General features: G+C 37.3%; 1 protein-coding gene across 1 annotated transcript in view; it reads right to left on the reverse strand.

The window, feature by feature from the left end:
• LOC114668178 (alpha-tectorin-like) overlaps positions 1 to 18508 on the reverse strand; it is a 108485-nt gene that overhangs the window by 40543 nt on the left and 49434 nt on the right. Inside the window, exons 3-8 of the mRNA XM_051920781.1 lie at positions 13360 to 13487; positions 12950 to 13225; positions 8003 to 8095; positions 4304 to 4457; positions 1163 to 1572; positions 464 to 1037 (exon numbers count right to left, since the gene is read on the reverse strand). Coding sequence (XP_051776741.1) covers positions 464 to 1037; positions 1163 to 1572; positions 4304 to 4457; positions 8003 to 8095; positions 12950 to 13225; positions 13360 to 13487 — 1635 coding nt within the window. The remainder of the gene's footprint in view (positions 1 to 463; positions 1038 to 1162; positions 1573 to 4303; positions 4458 to 8002; positions 8096 to 12949; positions 13226 to 13359; positions 13488 to 18508) is intronic.

Here is an 18508-nt window from a genome sequence, read left to right on the forward strand (position 1 = left end):
CAAACAAATGCAATACTTCTTGATATTTGTGTTTAAAAACCTACAACTAGCATATAAATGCACATAGTCAACAAACGATTAGGAATAACCCTAGGCTCAAAAAGAAAAATGATGATTAAACTCATTGCATCAGTTATTTTCATTACTAATTTCTGCTTATGAAACTTACTAATTACTAAAAGTAATTTCATACCGACAACACTTGATGAAAACTTTGATGAAGCAAATCACAACTGGACTGCAAGATCAAGTGTAATATTCATACTGTGAATGGCAGGAGTCCATATGGCCATATCATACACCCACAGGTCAGTATAGCCTGGTGCTTTTCCTTTGAAATGTCACTCCTGATGAGTTTTATTGCCCTATCTGTTGTTTTGCTATGCATAAAAACATTTCACATAAACATATTCCTGGATAGAATATCATTTAGGGAGACTTTCATAAGGAAATAAATTCTTACCACAAAAGCCTGGTGTTCTCCATTGCCCAGGCTGACCTCCAATTCTCTGGCACTGTGCTGAATACCCATGTAATGCCTGGCACAACACCATCTGGTAACCACTTGTAGTACACAAGTCATAAACACAACTCTCAATAAAATTCTCTGGGGGAAGCAGTTGAATGCAGGCATTGAAAGGTCCTTGAACATCACGCATTAGCCCACAGTAGCTACTGCTGGAAAACTGGGCTTCTTGATATGGCTGGCACACCAAGCAGGCCCTGTCAGTGCAAGGACCGTGGCAGTTGGAGTCATTGTCAGCTACTTTCCAGCTGTTGCCAAACTCAATATCTGAACTCACAACTAATCCCTCCGAGGTCAAGAAATCATCTGCCTGGTTGGAATTGAGGGTGCCACACAGTCCACATGTAGCATTGTTGTAACTGTTAGGGACATTCACAGTGACATAACTGTACATGTCATAGGTGACAGTAAGTCCAAAATCAGTGGTGATGGCCAAGGAGAAGCCAGTCTGATAAACTCTGATCTTCCCATTGAGCAAAGAGATGGGAACAGCTACTAAATGATCATTTACCTGCAATGAAAGCAAATACAGAACATGTGAGTATAGACATTAAGTTCTTAAATGATATAAAACTATTCAGTTGTCTTGCATAATGCTCGGAATGTTACTCTCCATGTAGATGTTTGTGTTCTTACCATTGCCTGTCCAGGATACTCTTTTATCAGTTCGATTTCTTGTTCATAGGCAATGACTCTCACAAGTCTTGTCCATGCAACAAGGGAGTTGCCTCTGTTTTCATTTTTGGCTTCGACTCGGTAATACATCAAGTTTCCTCCATTGTTGCAGAGCTGAGACAGAACATAGGTGCATGTGCCTTGGAAATGGAACAGACGACCATCAAATGTGTAATAGTGTGGGTCCCCAGTTACTATACAGGTGCTGATTGGTATATACTGGCAGGTATAATATTGATCAGATGGCTGGCAGACCTCATTGAAGGAGCAGGGCTGAGACCAGCACTGCAATGTCCCATCATTCATACACTGACATCTGTTCTGACAGGCATTGTCCATCCATGACACGAAGTTAATTGGTTGCAGATGTCCTGTAAAGAAAATAAGAATAACTGTATAATAACATAAAAATCATAACCCTGAATTAAACTTGTCTGATACAACAAGTTCATGACCAAGATTCAAGCTCTAGCTCTATAATGCCAAAGCAAATTAATCCTTTGAGTTGAGTTTCTAGTCCAATGGCCAATGACATTCCATTTGTGTTTGGCCATATCATTAATCTGGCCACTGAATACTGCAGTTGGGGTTCGTTTGACTCATGCATTAAGCTATTCTGTCTTTAAATACATTTGATTTTTAAAATTTTGTGTGCTCAATTGATCAGCTACTTACACAGCTTTTTTCTGGTTTACCACAGCAGTATTAGCCTGGATAGCCTCATGAAAATGTCATATTTGAATGAGACATCATTGAAAGAATACATTAAAGCAAAATGTGCAAAGACATCAGAGTTCAGGTCCTAAGGCGGTCACCGTCTGTTTGAAATCTAAATGTCATCCCTGCATTCACGATATAGTTCAGGTTTACTTTGACTTTCTTAGATTTGCAGGTTAGGCTTATGGATGTTTTTAGGTTAGCCACAAATGACTGAATGCTGGTTTGTGTGTGCCCTGCAATGGACTGTGTCTTTCTTCAAGAATGGGTCCTGCTTTGGTCAAGACCCTGCCAGGATGGCTTCCAGGCAGTTGCCACCAAATATCACAATAAGCAGGTTGAAAAATTGTATGAATGAATCAATAATCACTAGGCATCTGGCAATATCCCAAAGTTGTGGTTGTTAATTGTTAATGGCTGGTTATCCTGTATACTGCAGCAAATATTTTCTAGTGAATTCTTTACAAATAGTATTTTTGATTCAGATTTGGATTATTCTTTTGGACTATTTGAGTTGAGTTCCATAGCAGTTCTCAGATTCAGTCCTGTGACTGAAGGTTACCTTGTTATTGAGATTTTATTTGCAATCCGAATCATTACATCATTTAAATTCTTCTTTCAGTCCTTTGTGTGTTGTGTCGAATATTTCTGGGAGTGTTTTATTATTACAGAAATTTGCAAAATACAGCTGTGTTTACTAAAACATCATGGCTTTGTTTTCTATACCATGCTTCCTTCCTTCTTTTAATCTTTTTGTTAGAATTTGAGAACATTAGTATAATAGTGTCAAGTACAAGACATTCAGCCCAAGACGCTTACCTACCCTATTCCCCCAGATTCTCCATCATAACATCAAGTCCAGTTTTGACGTCCCCTGAAGTCCTACTCTCTACTGTAACTTGGTAAATTATTGAGCCTGGTAATGTGAACATAGCCACAGTCAAGCTTCAAACCTCACTTTGTGTATTTAAATCTTCATTTCTACTTCCTTTTACTTTGTTTAACTCAGATATACGGTATATGGTACTGAATTATCTGCTATGCTCACTTCAACCTTCATTTTGTGTAATCAGAGTGAGGCGAGTCAGTGTGTAAGTGATGTCATTGCCTAGGTTATGATTTTTCCTTGCTTATAATTTTTTTGCAGCATTGTAAATTTTTCAATGAAAACGTCTTGTATGGTTTGAAACATAAGGATTTTGGATATGTGTTTGTTATTATTTTTAATTGTGCTTATAACATCATAGAAATATTTTTTGTTATGTATTGAAATTACTATTGTGGCATTACGTTGACAATGTGCGGTTTAAGACACACTCTTGTTTTGCTGGATGACATCGGCCAGAAGTCAAGGATAGGTACACCATCAGCAGAGAGCTCCCATCGTCGACGACTGTAGATAAGTTTTACAAAAAGTCTTCTGTCTTTTTGGTTTTACAGAATAAAATTTAATGACTGCATTTTTAACTTCAATTGCTGAGCAAGCTCAAATAATCTTCTGTGTAGAGCAGCGATGCCAGGCGTTGCTAGCAACAGAAGGAGGAAGAGGAGTTCATGGCAAGGTCTAGGACTAGTTTCTGTTTATAATGTTTGTATAACATAATAAAAACAGTAGCAAGCCCGCCTTGCTCAATATCTCAATATCTATTTGTCTATCTCTATGCTTTAACAAATTTCCAATTTTGAGAATCCATCTTTTGAGAATCTTTCCTCTGAACTAAGTAAGCTGGACCCAGCTGAAAATTTAAGACGTCAGCAACAGAAACGTACTTGTGATCCTGTTAACTCTGTTGGAACAGAGACTCTTCTTCTGATGATCAAGCTGCCTGTCTTTGCTTTAAGAGATTTTTTTTTATCTTAACGTGGTCCAGTTTCCTCCCACAGTCCAAAGACATGCAGGTTAGGTGCATTGGCGATCCTAAAATTTTCCCTAGTGTGTGCTTGGTGTGTGTGTGTGTGTGTGTGTGCCCTGCGGTGGGCTGGCGCCCTGCCCGGGATTTGTTCCTGCCTTGTGCCCTTTGTTGGCTGGGATTGGCTCCAGCAGACCCCCGTGACCCTGTGTTAGGATATAGCGGGTTGGATAATGGATGGATGGATAGTTAAACACCTTGTAGCATTAAAGTAACGCTAAGTGCTATTTTGCACTTGATGTGTGTATGTGTTTGTGGGTTTGCAGTTGAGTACAAAACAGAACAGTCAGCTTGTATATGTCCTAAGCAAAATACAATGAGGTTCACTTTTTTGAAGACACTTTTTAATGATACATAATAAAATGATGCTGAATTTTGAATGTCTACTGTACATTTAAAGTAAACCAGATAAAAGCCTGGATGTTTTACAACAATGACAAATTCATTTAATAACAATGAAAAGAAAACAAATTACCATCAACCATGCAGCCATTGGTTGCACTTCCAGTGTAGAATGCCCATCGACCCATGACGTTGATATTGCTGGTGCTTTGTAGCATATTTATATTGTATGTAAAGGAGCCAGGAATGCTAAAATAATGTGCCCCAGTCATTGAATTGTAGCCAGCCTACATTAAGAAAAAGGAAACGTTTGGTTAAAACATTGATTTGTGATTGTACCAGGAGCTTAAAAATGTTTTTGATTATTTGATTGTTTATTATTTGGCTAACAATGCTACATTTAAGGTATCATGCCTCTTTCATTTTTACTTTAATTATTACCAATTAGGCTGATACACTGTGATTTAATTCAAGCAACTGTTTTCTCTTCATGTAAAACGCAGAAAATGTCCATAAAAATGCTGCACGACACTTGGACGATCCAAAGTTACTGTACTGACATTTAAAAGAGCATCGTTAGAGTATAAAGGAATATGGGCAACATCTTAGAATATGACACATCTACTATAGGTTTAAAGGATCATTTATTGTTACTAATCTCTTACTGCTGAGTTAGAAAACCTTAACAAAACCTTTCTTTACTCTTAAAGACACTGACATAGGACTAGTGGTGAGTCTTGGATTACAAGCTACCTGTTGTGCAAGCGTTATTCGGTTACTGCTATTATATCTCAGTCAGGGTTCCTCCTGTGGCTGGGGTTCAAAGTCTTGTTTCAGGTCTTTTTTGTTTAATGTTGAGTCACTGATGTAAGTTAATGTTACTTTTGTTTATTGTCTGCTTTGTTTTCAATGCTCTCTACCTTATAAATCCAGAGGGCCTTCTACAGTTCCTGGTGGTTCATCTGAAAGCGCTAGGGGTTTCAGTGAGTGTTAATTGTGTTTTTATGTACTTTATTTCTATTGATTCATTGAATTTTTGACCATTTTTGCTCCATTGTTTTTGACTTTGCCATTGTATTGTGTACTAGGACTTGTTCGTCTTGAATGTTCCTTGCTGGCGACTTCGTTTTGCCTTGTGTGCTCTACGGAGCTTCTTGTTCCTACGGAGCATTTTTGCGATGACAAATCTTTTATTTCATAAAGTTTCATGTGGCCCTTTCTGTATCTAGCCAGGACTTTTGACAACAGGGTTTTCCCCTCTAATGGACTTTTTATGGAAGTGTTCTTGGAACTCTTTAGTGTTTTGAGACTCTCAGTTCTTAACAATTGCTATGTAACAAGTCCTTAGCAAAGGCATTGTTTGTGTTATACAGTAATGCACTAATAATAGATTGTCATAGCAAATAAGAGTTATTGGTAATGAAAGGGTAAAACTGATTATTATACAAGCAGCTATAGCTAAAGGCTGCAAAGAAAGAGTAAATAAAATGAACAAAGAATAGCCTTGCTTAGTGCCTCTCCTAATCAAGGAATGGGAAAATATTGTTAGTGAGAACTGTTTCTGATGGGATAGAATATAAATCTTAATTAAAATCCAAGCCAAAACCCAGTTTGAAATACAGTCTAAAGATAAGATCAATTGAGTCCATCAAATGCTGTTTTACAATAAAGTGATAATATTAATACAAATGAGGAGAGTGTAGAAGAATCACAAATAAATGTAAAACAATGTCAGGAAAAAAAACAGGATATAAGTTTAATATTATTAAATCTATTTTTAATGACTGTCTTAGCATAAAAGAAATATCCTTAGCTACTAATATTTGACAAGTGCATTGTCTTTATCTTGTTTAGCTAAGAAGGTGAAAGCCAACATATGTAAACATGTACTTAATATGGAAGAGTACATGGAAGACAGCAACACCTGCATAAGATAAGGGGACTGTTGATCCCAAAAGGTGTAGTAAAACCCAATTGGTAGTCCTTGGCCTCCTGGCTTCACATGAGCTTGGATCTTCATTATTTCAAGCACTTTTATAGAATGTATCAATACAAAATTAATTTCAAATAGGTCAAAGAAGATTCCTTCCTGAGAAAACCTCCTCCACTGGAATTTGTAGAGGTTACTACATTTTCAGGTAAGAGCTTGGAACACAAAACTCTAAAATTGTGCATTCATTTTCCTAGAACTCCTATATGTGTGGGTTAAAAACCTGGTCAATTGTTCATCAGGGCTGGTGGTAAAGTTTATTTTTTCAAAGATATGAGGCTAACACTTTGCTTGGAAACTATACAAAAAACATCACTCTCAGAGTCAAAATATTTGCAACTATTTCTATACGTTTAGAGAAAGCTATGGACCCTAATGCAAATCAGAAATGTTTACTATTACACCTCACCATATACTTTGCCTTAGACACATTTCTTGAAGCATTGCCAAATCCATGTTATTAGAATAAATAAAATCACTGAGTGGGTGAGTTCAGGTCCATTCAGTCAAACTCCCAAGAACAAGAAAAATGCCCAAAGTCATATACAAATGCAAAAACAACACTATATTGACTGTATTGTATATTATGTGTAATTTCTCCTTATAGGGCAGCGGTTCTCAACCTGTGGGTCACGACCCCATCTGGGGTTGAATGACGATTTACCAGGGGTCACCTAAGACCATTGGAAATATGGGTTTTGTCTATTCTAATGTGTAAAACTTGTTATTGTACAAATTTTTTCCATTGGTAGTTACTAGTTTTTTACTGTAATTGTCATTCGAGGATAGATGTTGCAGACAATTGAATCAGAATAATTTCAAATGTTTTAATTGTCATAACTTTACGTTGCGGGGATTTACGTACTTCATGACGTAATTGAAATCACATCCGTTTCTAATTAGTAAACCATAAACAAACATTTTATAGTATAGATAATTACATATTGTTTTTGTTATTAATCACTACGCTTTAATTATGTTCAATTTGTAACAATGAAAATACATCCTTCATATCAGATATTTACATTACGATTCATAACAGTAGCAAAATTACAGTTATGAAGTAGCAATGAAAATAATTTTACGGTTGGGGTCGCCACAGCATGGGAAGTTGTATTAAAGGGTTGCGGCACTAGAAAGGTTGAGAACCGCTGCTATGGGGCTAAATATGCTATGCACATAGCCATGAAACACTGTGAACAATGAAAAGTTCCAGCTATTGCTGCATCCCCAAACCCTTTACTCTACTCAGCAAAAAGAGACAAACCAACCAAACCTTTAGATCCTATACCAGAACTTTTAACAACCAAATACTTACATATACTGTATATATACTGTATAGCAGAATTTATCACATTCAATAAAAAAGCAACTAAATTCTTGACAATCCATACTTTGGTCATTACACCATTAACCTTTTTTTCCTATGAAATTTCAAGTCTTTCTCATGCCACAATCAAGTCTGTAAAAAGAGTACATTTCTAGTCAAGTTAGGATGCTACTTGTTATCAAATCAACTAAACTCAGTAAGAAGAGCTCACATAGTGTTATTCAATCATGTCTATTGCTGAGGCATCAAATATTTCAGTTTCTTCAGGCGGGTCAATGATGATGCTCCCAAGCAAGGACTGTTGTGATTTTAATGTTTCAGAGTGGGTATGAGGAAACGAGTTAGTTATAGCCAGTTTATACTAAATAATGAGTGAAACTGAACACTTAACACTGAAGATAAATATTAATATGTTCACTCAAAATATTCAAATATTTATGACATCCCAAAAGTTGGCTTTGACTTGTTTATGATATTTTTCTGTAAATATTGCAACTGATGTTGGGACTCACCTGGACATTGTATCTTGGTGTTAGAGGTCCATAGTTAAAAATAATATATGAACTCTCCCCATTGGTGATCAAAACTGCTTGGAATGTGGACTCCTGAAATAATCATATGGATAAACATAAGGAATGTTAATAATTATAAATACAATTATAAGTATATATAAGAATAATCTTAAAATTATTATTAAGCTATATCATATACAGTAGCTGTGTAAGCCCATGCTGTAAATAGCCTGGCCTCCTAGAAACCATGGATTCTGGCACTTAAATCAATCAATCACATCGGTTATGCATTAGTGGTTATGCGAGGTTATATTTCCTCGGAGATTTAGCTTTGCCGACATGCTCGCCTCTGTTGAATATTAGCGGGTTAACGAGTTTCTCTCTCCTCAGAGGTTTCATTTTGCTAATGTGCTCACTTTGCTTGTCTATCAGTGGCTAAGGGAGTTTAACTTTTCTCGGCGGTTTCACATTGGCGACAGAGTCGCTTTCTTGGAGCTTCACGCTGTAGCCTCGCACTTCCGGGCTGGACAGACAGATTCAGACACTTCCATGAGTAGATGTTTATATACATCTACATCTAATGGTTATATATATATATATAAAAGAGTATATATATATATGTATATATATATATACTATATATATATATATACTGTATATATATATATATATATATATATATATATATATATATATATATATATATATATATATATATATATATATATATATATATAATGGCTGTGACCTCATTAACACATTTGGGGTAGTTGCTCAAAGAAAATAATCCCGAACAACATACTAATGGGTTTTTTACTCATTACTTCCTACAAAATTTAAGCACATTACTAATTACTAATTTTTTCTGACTTTACTTTTAACGTAACTCTGTAGAAGAATGACAACCAAATGTCCTTTCAATATTTTCAATAAGGAGTAAGTAACCCATAAAAGTGAATGTGAATTCACAAGTAAATTTGATTTGCTTACATTGGCATTGTGCCATTATCAACATATGAACCAGCAAACTGAGGCCTTTAGTTCACAAACAATAACTCCATTAAAATGCAGTTAAGCAGTCAAACACTTGCAAACATGAATTCAGACAACAGTAAAATTATTGTTGGTCTAATGTCCTCTGTGCTTGTGAAGTTTAAGCAGGTATATAACTGGCAAAGGTAGCCAGCAGTGTTAGCATTTGCTTGATCACAATTTTGAAAAATCACACAAAATGACATTTAGATGCATACAGGTAAGCAACACACATGCCATGGAAAGCCACTCTTCTATGCTCACTATGTTGGAGTATGTTTTTATTCCGTGTATGGTGACCAATCAGGGGCTGAGATATTGTAATGAGCAGGATTCAATCAGGGAAGAGCCATGTAAATAGCACAAATTATCCAGAGTGCAATGGGGTCTTCATTTGCAGAAATCTTTGTTTTCACCTGTCTACACTGAAACACTAGGAAAGTATCCGGCATTTTCATAAGTATTCTTTTTTATTCATGGTTTGAAAGCACTAGTATAGTTTGGTGAGAAATGCCTGCATTTTTTAACATAAATGTAGTAGTGTGGACAGGGCCAGAGTTTCTCCCATCTCTGTGCTCAAAAAGGCTTGTGGTGATCAAACAAAAGGCATTTACATTTTGTAATTAATTATCTTACATTCACTAACAATTGAGGTAAAGATTTAGTTAACTAACAGTACTTGTGCATGGATTTCTCCATTTTTTTATTGAGAGAAAGTTAGATGTAAGGAAAAATGTAAAATGTTTGACATGTACAGCACTATTTTATGACAGATAATGCTTATAGGGGTTTCATTTATTTGGATACAAAAGACTTTTTGTCTATATAAATGTAATTCCTCACAAGTCTGTACATCACAATAAAAAAACTATGGATGTAGCTCTCGTATGTTTAATGATAGACCTTGTTGGACACACAACTGGTTCACTGCACTGTGTCCTCCTTACATTAGAATTAAATCTACTACATTAATCATATTCTGTCCATGCATTGTAAAACTGAAAATGTATTTTTCAAAGTAAAATTTAAAATCTTTATTTCTTAATAAAGACAAAGTCAGCCTCAAAATAATCCAGAAGAACAATGGACTATCATGTTATGGCGTAAAATAACACACATCTCCAGTACTGTTCTGACAACCTTATTAAACTCTACCTTGTCAAGGGAGCTATGATATTAACATATTATTTGATTAAAAACAAATGTGTAACACAAGTAACAAAATTCTAGTTATTAACTCTAATATGATAACAAGAATTTAAACTGTAACACATTATACTACAGGTTGACATTCAAAAATCTGGCCATCGATAATCCGGTTCCTTCAGATTTCCGGTATGGATTTCGGAGCGCATTTTCAAATTTACCTCGTTGCTGTGCCACTGTTTTCTTGAGGTGCTGTTTATGTTTTGATGGTGCTGTAGTCGATAATCAGTTGTTGGGTCTTGCTTGCACCTGCTAAAAGGCATTCCTGCTCATTCCTTCTCATTTTATTATTTATTTGCTGCTGTATAGTCCCATTATGGATTCAGCAAAGAAAAGAGGTGGCGTAAAATGTAAACATCGTGCGTTGTCGATCGTAGAGAAAGTGGAAGTGCTAAAAAAACTTGATAGCGGCGTGTCTGTGCGAACCATTTGTGAAACATACATTGGCTCTTCAACAGTAGATGATATTAAAAAACAGAAGGTACAGGTAGTCATTTTCTGTTAAATATATACAGCATATATAACCATCCAAAATCCGTCATTTTCGAAAATCCAGCACTCCTCAGGTCCGGAGGTTGCCGGATTTTTGAATGTCAACCTGTAGCCTACTTTGATACTGGGAAAGTTAATTAGTTTACAATAACGTCACCCTCAATTCTGCACATTAACATTCTTTATTATTAAGGAACTCAAGACAGTGTTTTACCTAATTGCATATCTTAATGTAAAAATTAGGATCTTCAAAATGAATTAGGGTTATAATGATTTCTAAAACCTATAGAATAAGTTGCTACAGTAGGCTTTGTAATCCATATATGTTCCAAATTAAGGGCCTTTTTCCAATTAGTTGTGTTTCACACTGTAAATTATCAAGCAACACTAAACATATCTGTAAGCATCCTGTGTGCATGTCGTCGACCTCTTTTATTGGGCAGAAAATACTTTTTCCCAGAGAAAAATGCTATCATGGTAGGAATTGTCACACTCTTGCTTTCTCCGTAATTATTAACTGAAAGACTACTTGAAAAGAATGCGCTACTAAGTTTATGCTCTGAAGGAGAAGTTTTAAATGGCTGAGTGTACAACAGAAGACAAGCTCTGCTGATGGCCTACACTGCCGTCCTTCTGTTTTATGACAGAAGACTTATCACATAATTTTCATTATGCGCATTTACTCTTCAGTAGCCACAATATGAACATAACCTCAGTTTAGTTTATCTCAAATCACATTTCTCCTGTCTTAACATATTCATTATTAATATTAATTTTATAATGCTTGATTAACATTAATTAACATCTCAATGATAGTGTGCACATTGAGAGGACACCTCATGTGCACGTATGATGTATTCATGGTGTTCCTTCTGTCTGTTTGTTGACACTTCCTTGTGTGTTCTGGTTGACCCAATCTCACCTAAATTAACACCAGTTTTTTTTTTTTAACATAGCTTACGCCTGTCCAATCACATGCTCAAGATGCTTTTAGACTGAATCAGGTGTTGTTCTGACTGAGTGAGTAATCGTGTGGGTCATTTTAAGTGAACTGTGTTATATTTGTACCTTCATGTGCATTTTTTAACATCTTTATTATTTGTAATGCTCCATGTTAATCCTCTGCTCATTATGCTATGAATGAGATTCCCAAGTCATCGACAGCAAACGCTCAGCATGACCACCACAGCATACAAAAGACCTCATGCAAACTGCTCAAGGGTTCATTTGGTACCGTTGCTATTGTCCCCACGAGAGTACGATTGCTGCATTCACATTTATCTAAATGAATCTTCAGGGAAATCGCACCAGAGTAACAATAATCAGGTCCTGTATTTGTTTACTTTATTCTTTTTTTTGCAGAATGTGTTCAAATCACAATGAGTGCATGAAAAATAGATTCAATGATTTCTTCCAGAATGATTCCAGTTTCCAGATATTTTTTAAATAGCTGGCCTTATAAAGCAAGTAACCCTACATGAAACTATTAGGCTATTTGTAGATCTTCATAGATTATTACCAAAGTATTTTATGGTTGGTTTATTCACATCTGTATGAACATGGCTTACATGTCGCCATCATGTTATTTCTGTATTCCTAACCTGCCAGCTTTTCTGACTGTGTGTGCATACACAATTATGGGAAATTTGTGGGAATTATATATTAGGTCTTGATCTGAGGAATTGTTAGTTTGACATGACATGCTTTTATTTAATATTTCTAAAATAAACACAAGTACAAGTTGAACCTTTTTGCCATTAATCTGAGAATGAGGTTGCTAGAAGAGTACTTCCTTAATTCAAAAATGAGATTACTCTTACTGTTAAGAGTACAGATCTTTAGTCACAATGTCTGATAGATACAAAGCCTATTTCCTGCTTGCACTTTTGATTTATTATAAAGGGAGCACAACTGGATGAAACAACTTTCTCAGCTGTAAAGCCTTTTATTTGTCTTAGAACCGTTGAAAGGTCACAGAACATTTTTCAGCACTAATACACTAACTGTTGGACCAGCTGTAGTGTGACAACGGATATGAGACAGAGCTTGACAAAGTAGACAAAATCTGATAAGAGATACTTTAGGTGTTAATTACTTTTCCTCATAATTTGGACGTTCAAATTGTGATTTGTTATGAAACACAGCATAGCCCTTTGCTCTCATTGTTGAAAACAGCATATCTTCCTTATTAAAACTAGAAATCAAGCAACTTTTTACCGTTGATGTTACTGGATAATATGGTACTCTGTCCCATGTAGCCACAAAAACCAAAGTTGCAGTGAAGTTTCCTGGGAAATACTGGCGGACATCCTCTGTGGCCTGTTGGAGCGTCAATGGATCAGTGTACTGTTGGTATGAAATCACTCCATTGTTCCTGTTGTCTATATCTGTCCAAAAAGGAGCAATTATGTCCATTCCTGAATAGGATGGAAACATATTTGGATAATATTGTCCTGAGCCGTAGTTAAATGTAATGAAACCATTGTTATTGACCTAAAAACAAAAACAAAAATAATATGTTTTACTAATGTCAATCTTTTAGAAAATTTAAGGAACTCATGGAATAGTTGCAGGAATTGCAAATATTAGTAGACTACTTAATACTGTACTTTTAATTGCAAACTTACAAAAACTGTTGTGTATATATTGCCAAAAAATGGAAATGGGACATATAAGTAAATGGCAGATGATCCTCCATCATCTGATCGTGGGTTTATTATATCCCCCTGATTCTCACCAAATGGGTAAAAAATATCTGCAAAAAATAAAAATAATAAAAATAAATAAATTATTGGAATAAAACCATCTTGATTTTAGAGTTTGCAAATAAAACAAATGAATATACACAGCTCTGCTCAAATCAGAATGGATGAAATTCTAAGACAGTGCATCAGGGTCTATCACAAAGAAGATTTTTTACTTGTGAAATGTTAAAAAAATTTGATGAGAACAGGACATTCAGCCCAACAAATGTCACTAATATTATTCACCTCATTTCTCCAAAATAGCATTAAGGTGGGTTTTGAAGGTCCCTACAGGACTACTTCCAACCATTGAACCTGATAACTTATTCCATAAAACTTTCTAACATCTCTACAAAATTTACTCTTGCCGACAGTGCTCTGGTGTTCTTGTTAAAATTATTTTAAAATAACAGTCTGCCTCCACAGTACCACTTCAATTATGTCCCCTCTCAATCTCCATTTGCCTAAACTGAGATGGTTCAACTCTTTCAAACTTTCCTCATAACCCACAGCTTTCAGTCCTGGAATCAGCCTAGTCTCCATTGTCTGGACTTTCTCTTGCACTGCTATGTTTTATTGTATCCTGAAGACCAAACATGCACAGAGAACTCCAGGTGTGGCCTCACAAGAGCATTGCATAGCTAAAGTATAACCTTGTTTCACTTAATTGCAATATATTAACACAGACTATAGAGTTATATTTTTAAAATATATATCTGGTGTGCCCTTGCTTTGAATTCCTGCAGGAGTTCGTGGGAACAGCAGTTTAGGAAGACAGCCCTGTTAGGTTTCTGGGGAGCAACCAGGGGGCATTGCCAGAAGAGGACCAATATGTTTCATGGCTTTTTTGCCTGACGTAAAAGTGCTTCCTATGTATAAATCTTTAGAAATGCAATACTCATGAGTCTGGCATAAAAGCAGTCACTCCACTTTACTCAGGTTTATTGGAGTGAGAAAAGGAAAAGGAGGAAAGAAAAAAGGGGACAAAAAAGAAAAAGAAGTAGTACTGCATTGTATTTTCTCAAGGATCCTGTAAGAAGGTAACTGCTAAAATAAATACTCTCTAAAATCCAGGAATGTTGTTTGTGTAGTTTATGGTAACACTGCACAACAAAATTTTTGCTTCTTGAACACTTTTGGGAGTTTCTTATAGATTTTTGGGTGCTGATCACGAATATCACATCAAAATTTACCCATCACATACCGTTTCAGTTTTGTCGTGATTTTTTCTTATATTTGTATCCAAACATTTTCGCTCCTGTAGGTGACTTATCAACAATGGTTTATGCAGCCTGAGCATGTGCAGGCATGGAATCAGGCCAGGTTGGAAGCTGTTTTGTGGAAGTTGACATCCTGGGCATGTCTGAACGAGCTTGACGCTGTCTCAGCATGCTATAAAGGTGTCTTGCATACACCGATCCTGCTCATTTGCTTGATATAGATAGTCAGTGTGTATGTATAGTATCAGTATAGTATCTGTAGCAATATAACAGTAAGTAATCTTGATGCTATAGATGTTTTGGTGTCGGGCGATATGTCTCGTCAATGTTGTAACAGCTGCGATACATTCTGCTATATCTGTGTCGAATATACTCTTGTGCCTCAGAGATGTTGGATGACTGCTCTTGTGAAGAAAGCTTATCATCTGTATTTTGGCTGCAAAATTGGTGGTCAAGAAAAGGAATGGGTGCCTCACATTTGCTGTGCAACATGTACTGTCAGTCTGAGAGCCTTGCTCAGAGGCGCTCGAAACACGATGACGCTTGCTATTTCAATGATATGGTGAGAACAGAAAGACCATGCGATGGACTGTTACTTCTATTTGACTAATGTGTCTGGTTTCTCTGCCAAAAACAAGAAATCAATTGAATATCCTAATCTGCCTTCAGCAATGAGACCTGTGCCACATGACGACAGTCTTCCAATTCCGAAACCACCAGAGGATTGGACCCTAGATGAACCAGATGAAGAAACTGCAATGCAGGGTACTGACAGTGACATTGACCCGGATTTTGAACCGTGCACATCAGGCGATCCACGTCTGATAACACAGTCCGAATTGAACGATTTGGTCAGAGATTTGGGTTTGTCAAAAGCAAAAGCCAAGCTGCTGGGTTTGAGACTGCAGGAATGGTGTTTGCTGTCACCAGGTACGAAAATGTCTGTGTTTCAAGGCCGACATCATGATATAACCAAATTTTTTGCACAAGTCGACGGTCTCTGTTTCTGTTGTGACATTGAAGGATTGTTCTCGGCCTTGGGTTGTGATACAACCTGGAAGAGTGGCATCTCTTCATTGATTCGTCAATGTTAAGCCTGAAAGCTGTTCTGCTACACAATGGCAACGTTTATCCTTCAGTACCTGTTGGCTATGCAGCACACATGAAAGAAATGTATGAGAATATGGAACTGTTGCTGAAGCACATCCAGTATAGCAGGTACATCTGGAATATCTGGAGAGATCTTAAAGTTGTTGCTCTGTTACTAGGACTGCAGCTCGTCTATACAAAGTACTGTTGTTTCATATGTGAATGGAACAGCCATGCCAAAGAGTCACACTGTTCTTGACAGAACTGGCCACTCCATAAAAAGTTAGTTCCAGGACAGAAAATGTGGCACATGAATCGCTTGCCGACCCGGCAAAGATATTTTTGCCTCTTCTTCACATAAAACTGGGACTCATGAAGAATTTCGTGAAAGCACTGAACAAGGAAGGCGAAGGTTTTCGTTATTTAAGACAGATGTACCCAAGAATAACTGACGCCAAGATCAAAGAGGGCATTTTTGCTGGCCCCCAGATCAGACATGTTATGAGTGACAAGCGGTTTGAAGATCTGTTAGTTGGGCCGGAAGAAATTGCCTGGAAAGCTTTCAAAGACATTGTTGACAATTGTCTTGGCAATTACAGAACCCTAAACTACATTCAGCTGGTAGACAAACTTCTCAAAGCATACAAGACAATGAAGTGCAACATGTCACTCAAGATTCATTTCCTCCACTCACACTTGGACTTCTTCCCCGCAAATCTCGGTGCTGTCAGTGACGAACACAGCGAAAGGTTTCACCAGGATGTTGCTACGATGAAGAAATGATACCAGGGAACTGGAATCCTGTTAGACACTGCAACGTAATGCACCAGACATTGAATACAACAAGAAAATCAGGAGTAAAACTCTTTTAATTCTGTCAAATTTAATAGCTTATGCAAAACATAAACGTGACTAAATACGTTATTGTCAGTAAACATATAAATGTCTATTTTTCAGAGTTCCTATGTGATGCAGTAAAACCAAAACTATATTTGTGCACACCCAGTAGGTACCTGTCACAATCAGCAAAAATCTTTTCAAGAAGCAAAACATTTCAAAAACTTTGTTGTGCAGTGTAATCTGGGCTGTGTTGTGTACACTGGAGGTCATCCTGGAACAGGTGAAAAAAGAATGACTAAAACAGAAGGTTCTTGTCTGCTTTTCTGCTTCATTTTTTCTTTTAAAGAATGTGGCCACTTATCTGTCAAAATTAATTCTTATAGATTGTGGCAATGGCACTATATAGGCATCGACCCAACACTGACTGACAACTGAGGCACAGGTAAAAATAAACAAAAAGATTTTATTCTTGTTTTCAGACATAGGGCATGTCTTCCCCGTGTCCCACAGGCCTTACACAGTCCCAAAAAACACCAAAAGAAAAACATTCAAAAATAAACTCTTCTTCTTCTTCTTCCTCCTCCTCCCGACTCTGGTGCCCTGAGTAGTGGCCGCAGGCTCCCTATATAGCCCACCTGGAAGTGCTTCAAGTGGCAATTAACCTAAATTAGGTTGCACTTCCGGGAGTGGCTGCGTTACTGTCCACACGGGCTCAGAAAGTCTTGCAGCTCCCCCTGGCGGTGGCCACAGAGCCCAACAGGGATGAGCTCCAGTGTTCCAGGACAGTGGCCCCAATGCAACCCAGGGGGTCTGCCACCAAGTGTTCTGGAGGACATAGCGTAAATCGCATGGCTGCTCCCCTGGATCTAGTCTCAAAGGGGCATCCCGGCCGGTCATGAGTCTCGGCCGTCCGCCACAAGATAAAAGAATATAAAGAAATAACAATGAAAAATCTACAACAATACATATTTCCATACCAGATCGGTCAAGGCCTGTGCTAACACCAGCTGCCACCAGAACTGTTAACCAACAGGGTGCTGGCGGAAATTGGGCTACTGTTGGCCGAAGAAGGAGAAGGAGAGGGGGGAGACGTGTCAGGAGGAAAGAAAAGAGGAGGAAAATAAAGAGAGTGGAACTGAGGGTAGGAACTTTGAATGTTGGCAGTATGGCTGATAAGGGGATAGAGTTAGCAGATATGATGGAGAGAAGGAAGATATATTGTGCATGCAAGAGACTAAATGCAAGGGGAGTAACACCAGGTGGACTGGAGATGGATTCAAATTGTTCTATTATGGTGTTGATGGGAAGAGAAATGGGGTAGGGGTTATTCTGAAGGAACAGCATGTCAAGAGTGTTTTGGAAGTGAAAAGAGTGTCAGACAGAGTAATGATAATGAAGCTGGAAATGGGAGGTGTGATGATGAATGTTGTTAGTGCATATACCCTGCAATTTGGGTGTGCAATGGCTGAGAAAAAAGATTTCTGGAGTGAGTTGGATAAAGTCATGGACACTGTACCCAAGAGACAGAAAGTGGTGGTTGGAGCGGATTTCAATGGACATGTTGGTGAAGGGAACAGAGGAGGCGAGGAGGTGATGGGTAGGTATGGTGTCAAGGAGAGGTATGAAGAAGGTCAGATTATAGTGGATTTTGCAAAAAGGATGGACATGACTGTAGTGAATACATTGCCAGTATTCCCAGGTCCACAATAAAAGCAGCTGATCCAACACATCCAGTTTTAGTCTAGACAGGACAATGACAAGACACCACTTGCTGTTGTGGAGAAGTAAAGAAAGAAAGAAGAAAAAGGAAATGAAAAAGTAAAAGAAGGATCATTGTAATGTATTGTCTGAAGGAGCCTGTGAGAAGGTAATTGCTAAAATAA

Source organism: Erpetoichthys calabaricus, chromosome 17, assembly GCF_900747795.2.
Source record: "Erpetoichthys calabaricus chromosome 17, fErpCal1.3, whole genome shotgun sequence".
Classification (NCBI taxonomy): domain Eukaryota; kingdom Metazoa; phylum Chordata; class Cladistia; order Polypteriformes; family Polypteridae; genus Erpetoichthys; species Erpetoichthys calabaricus.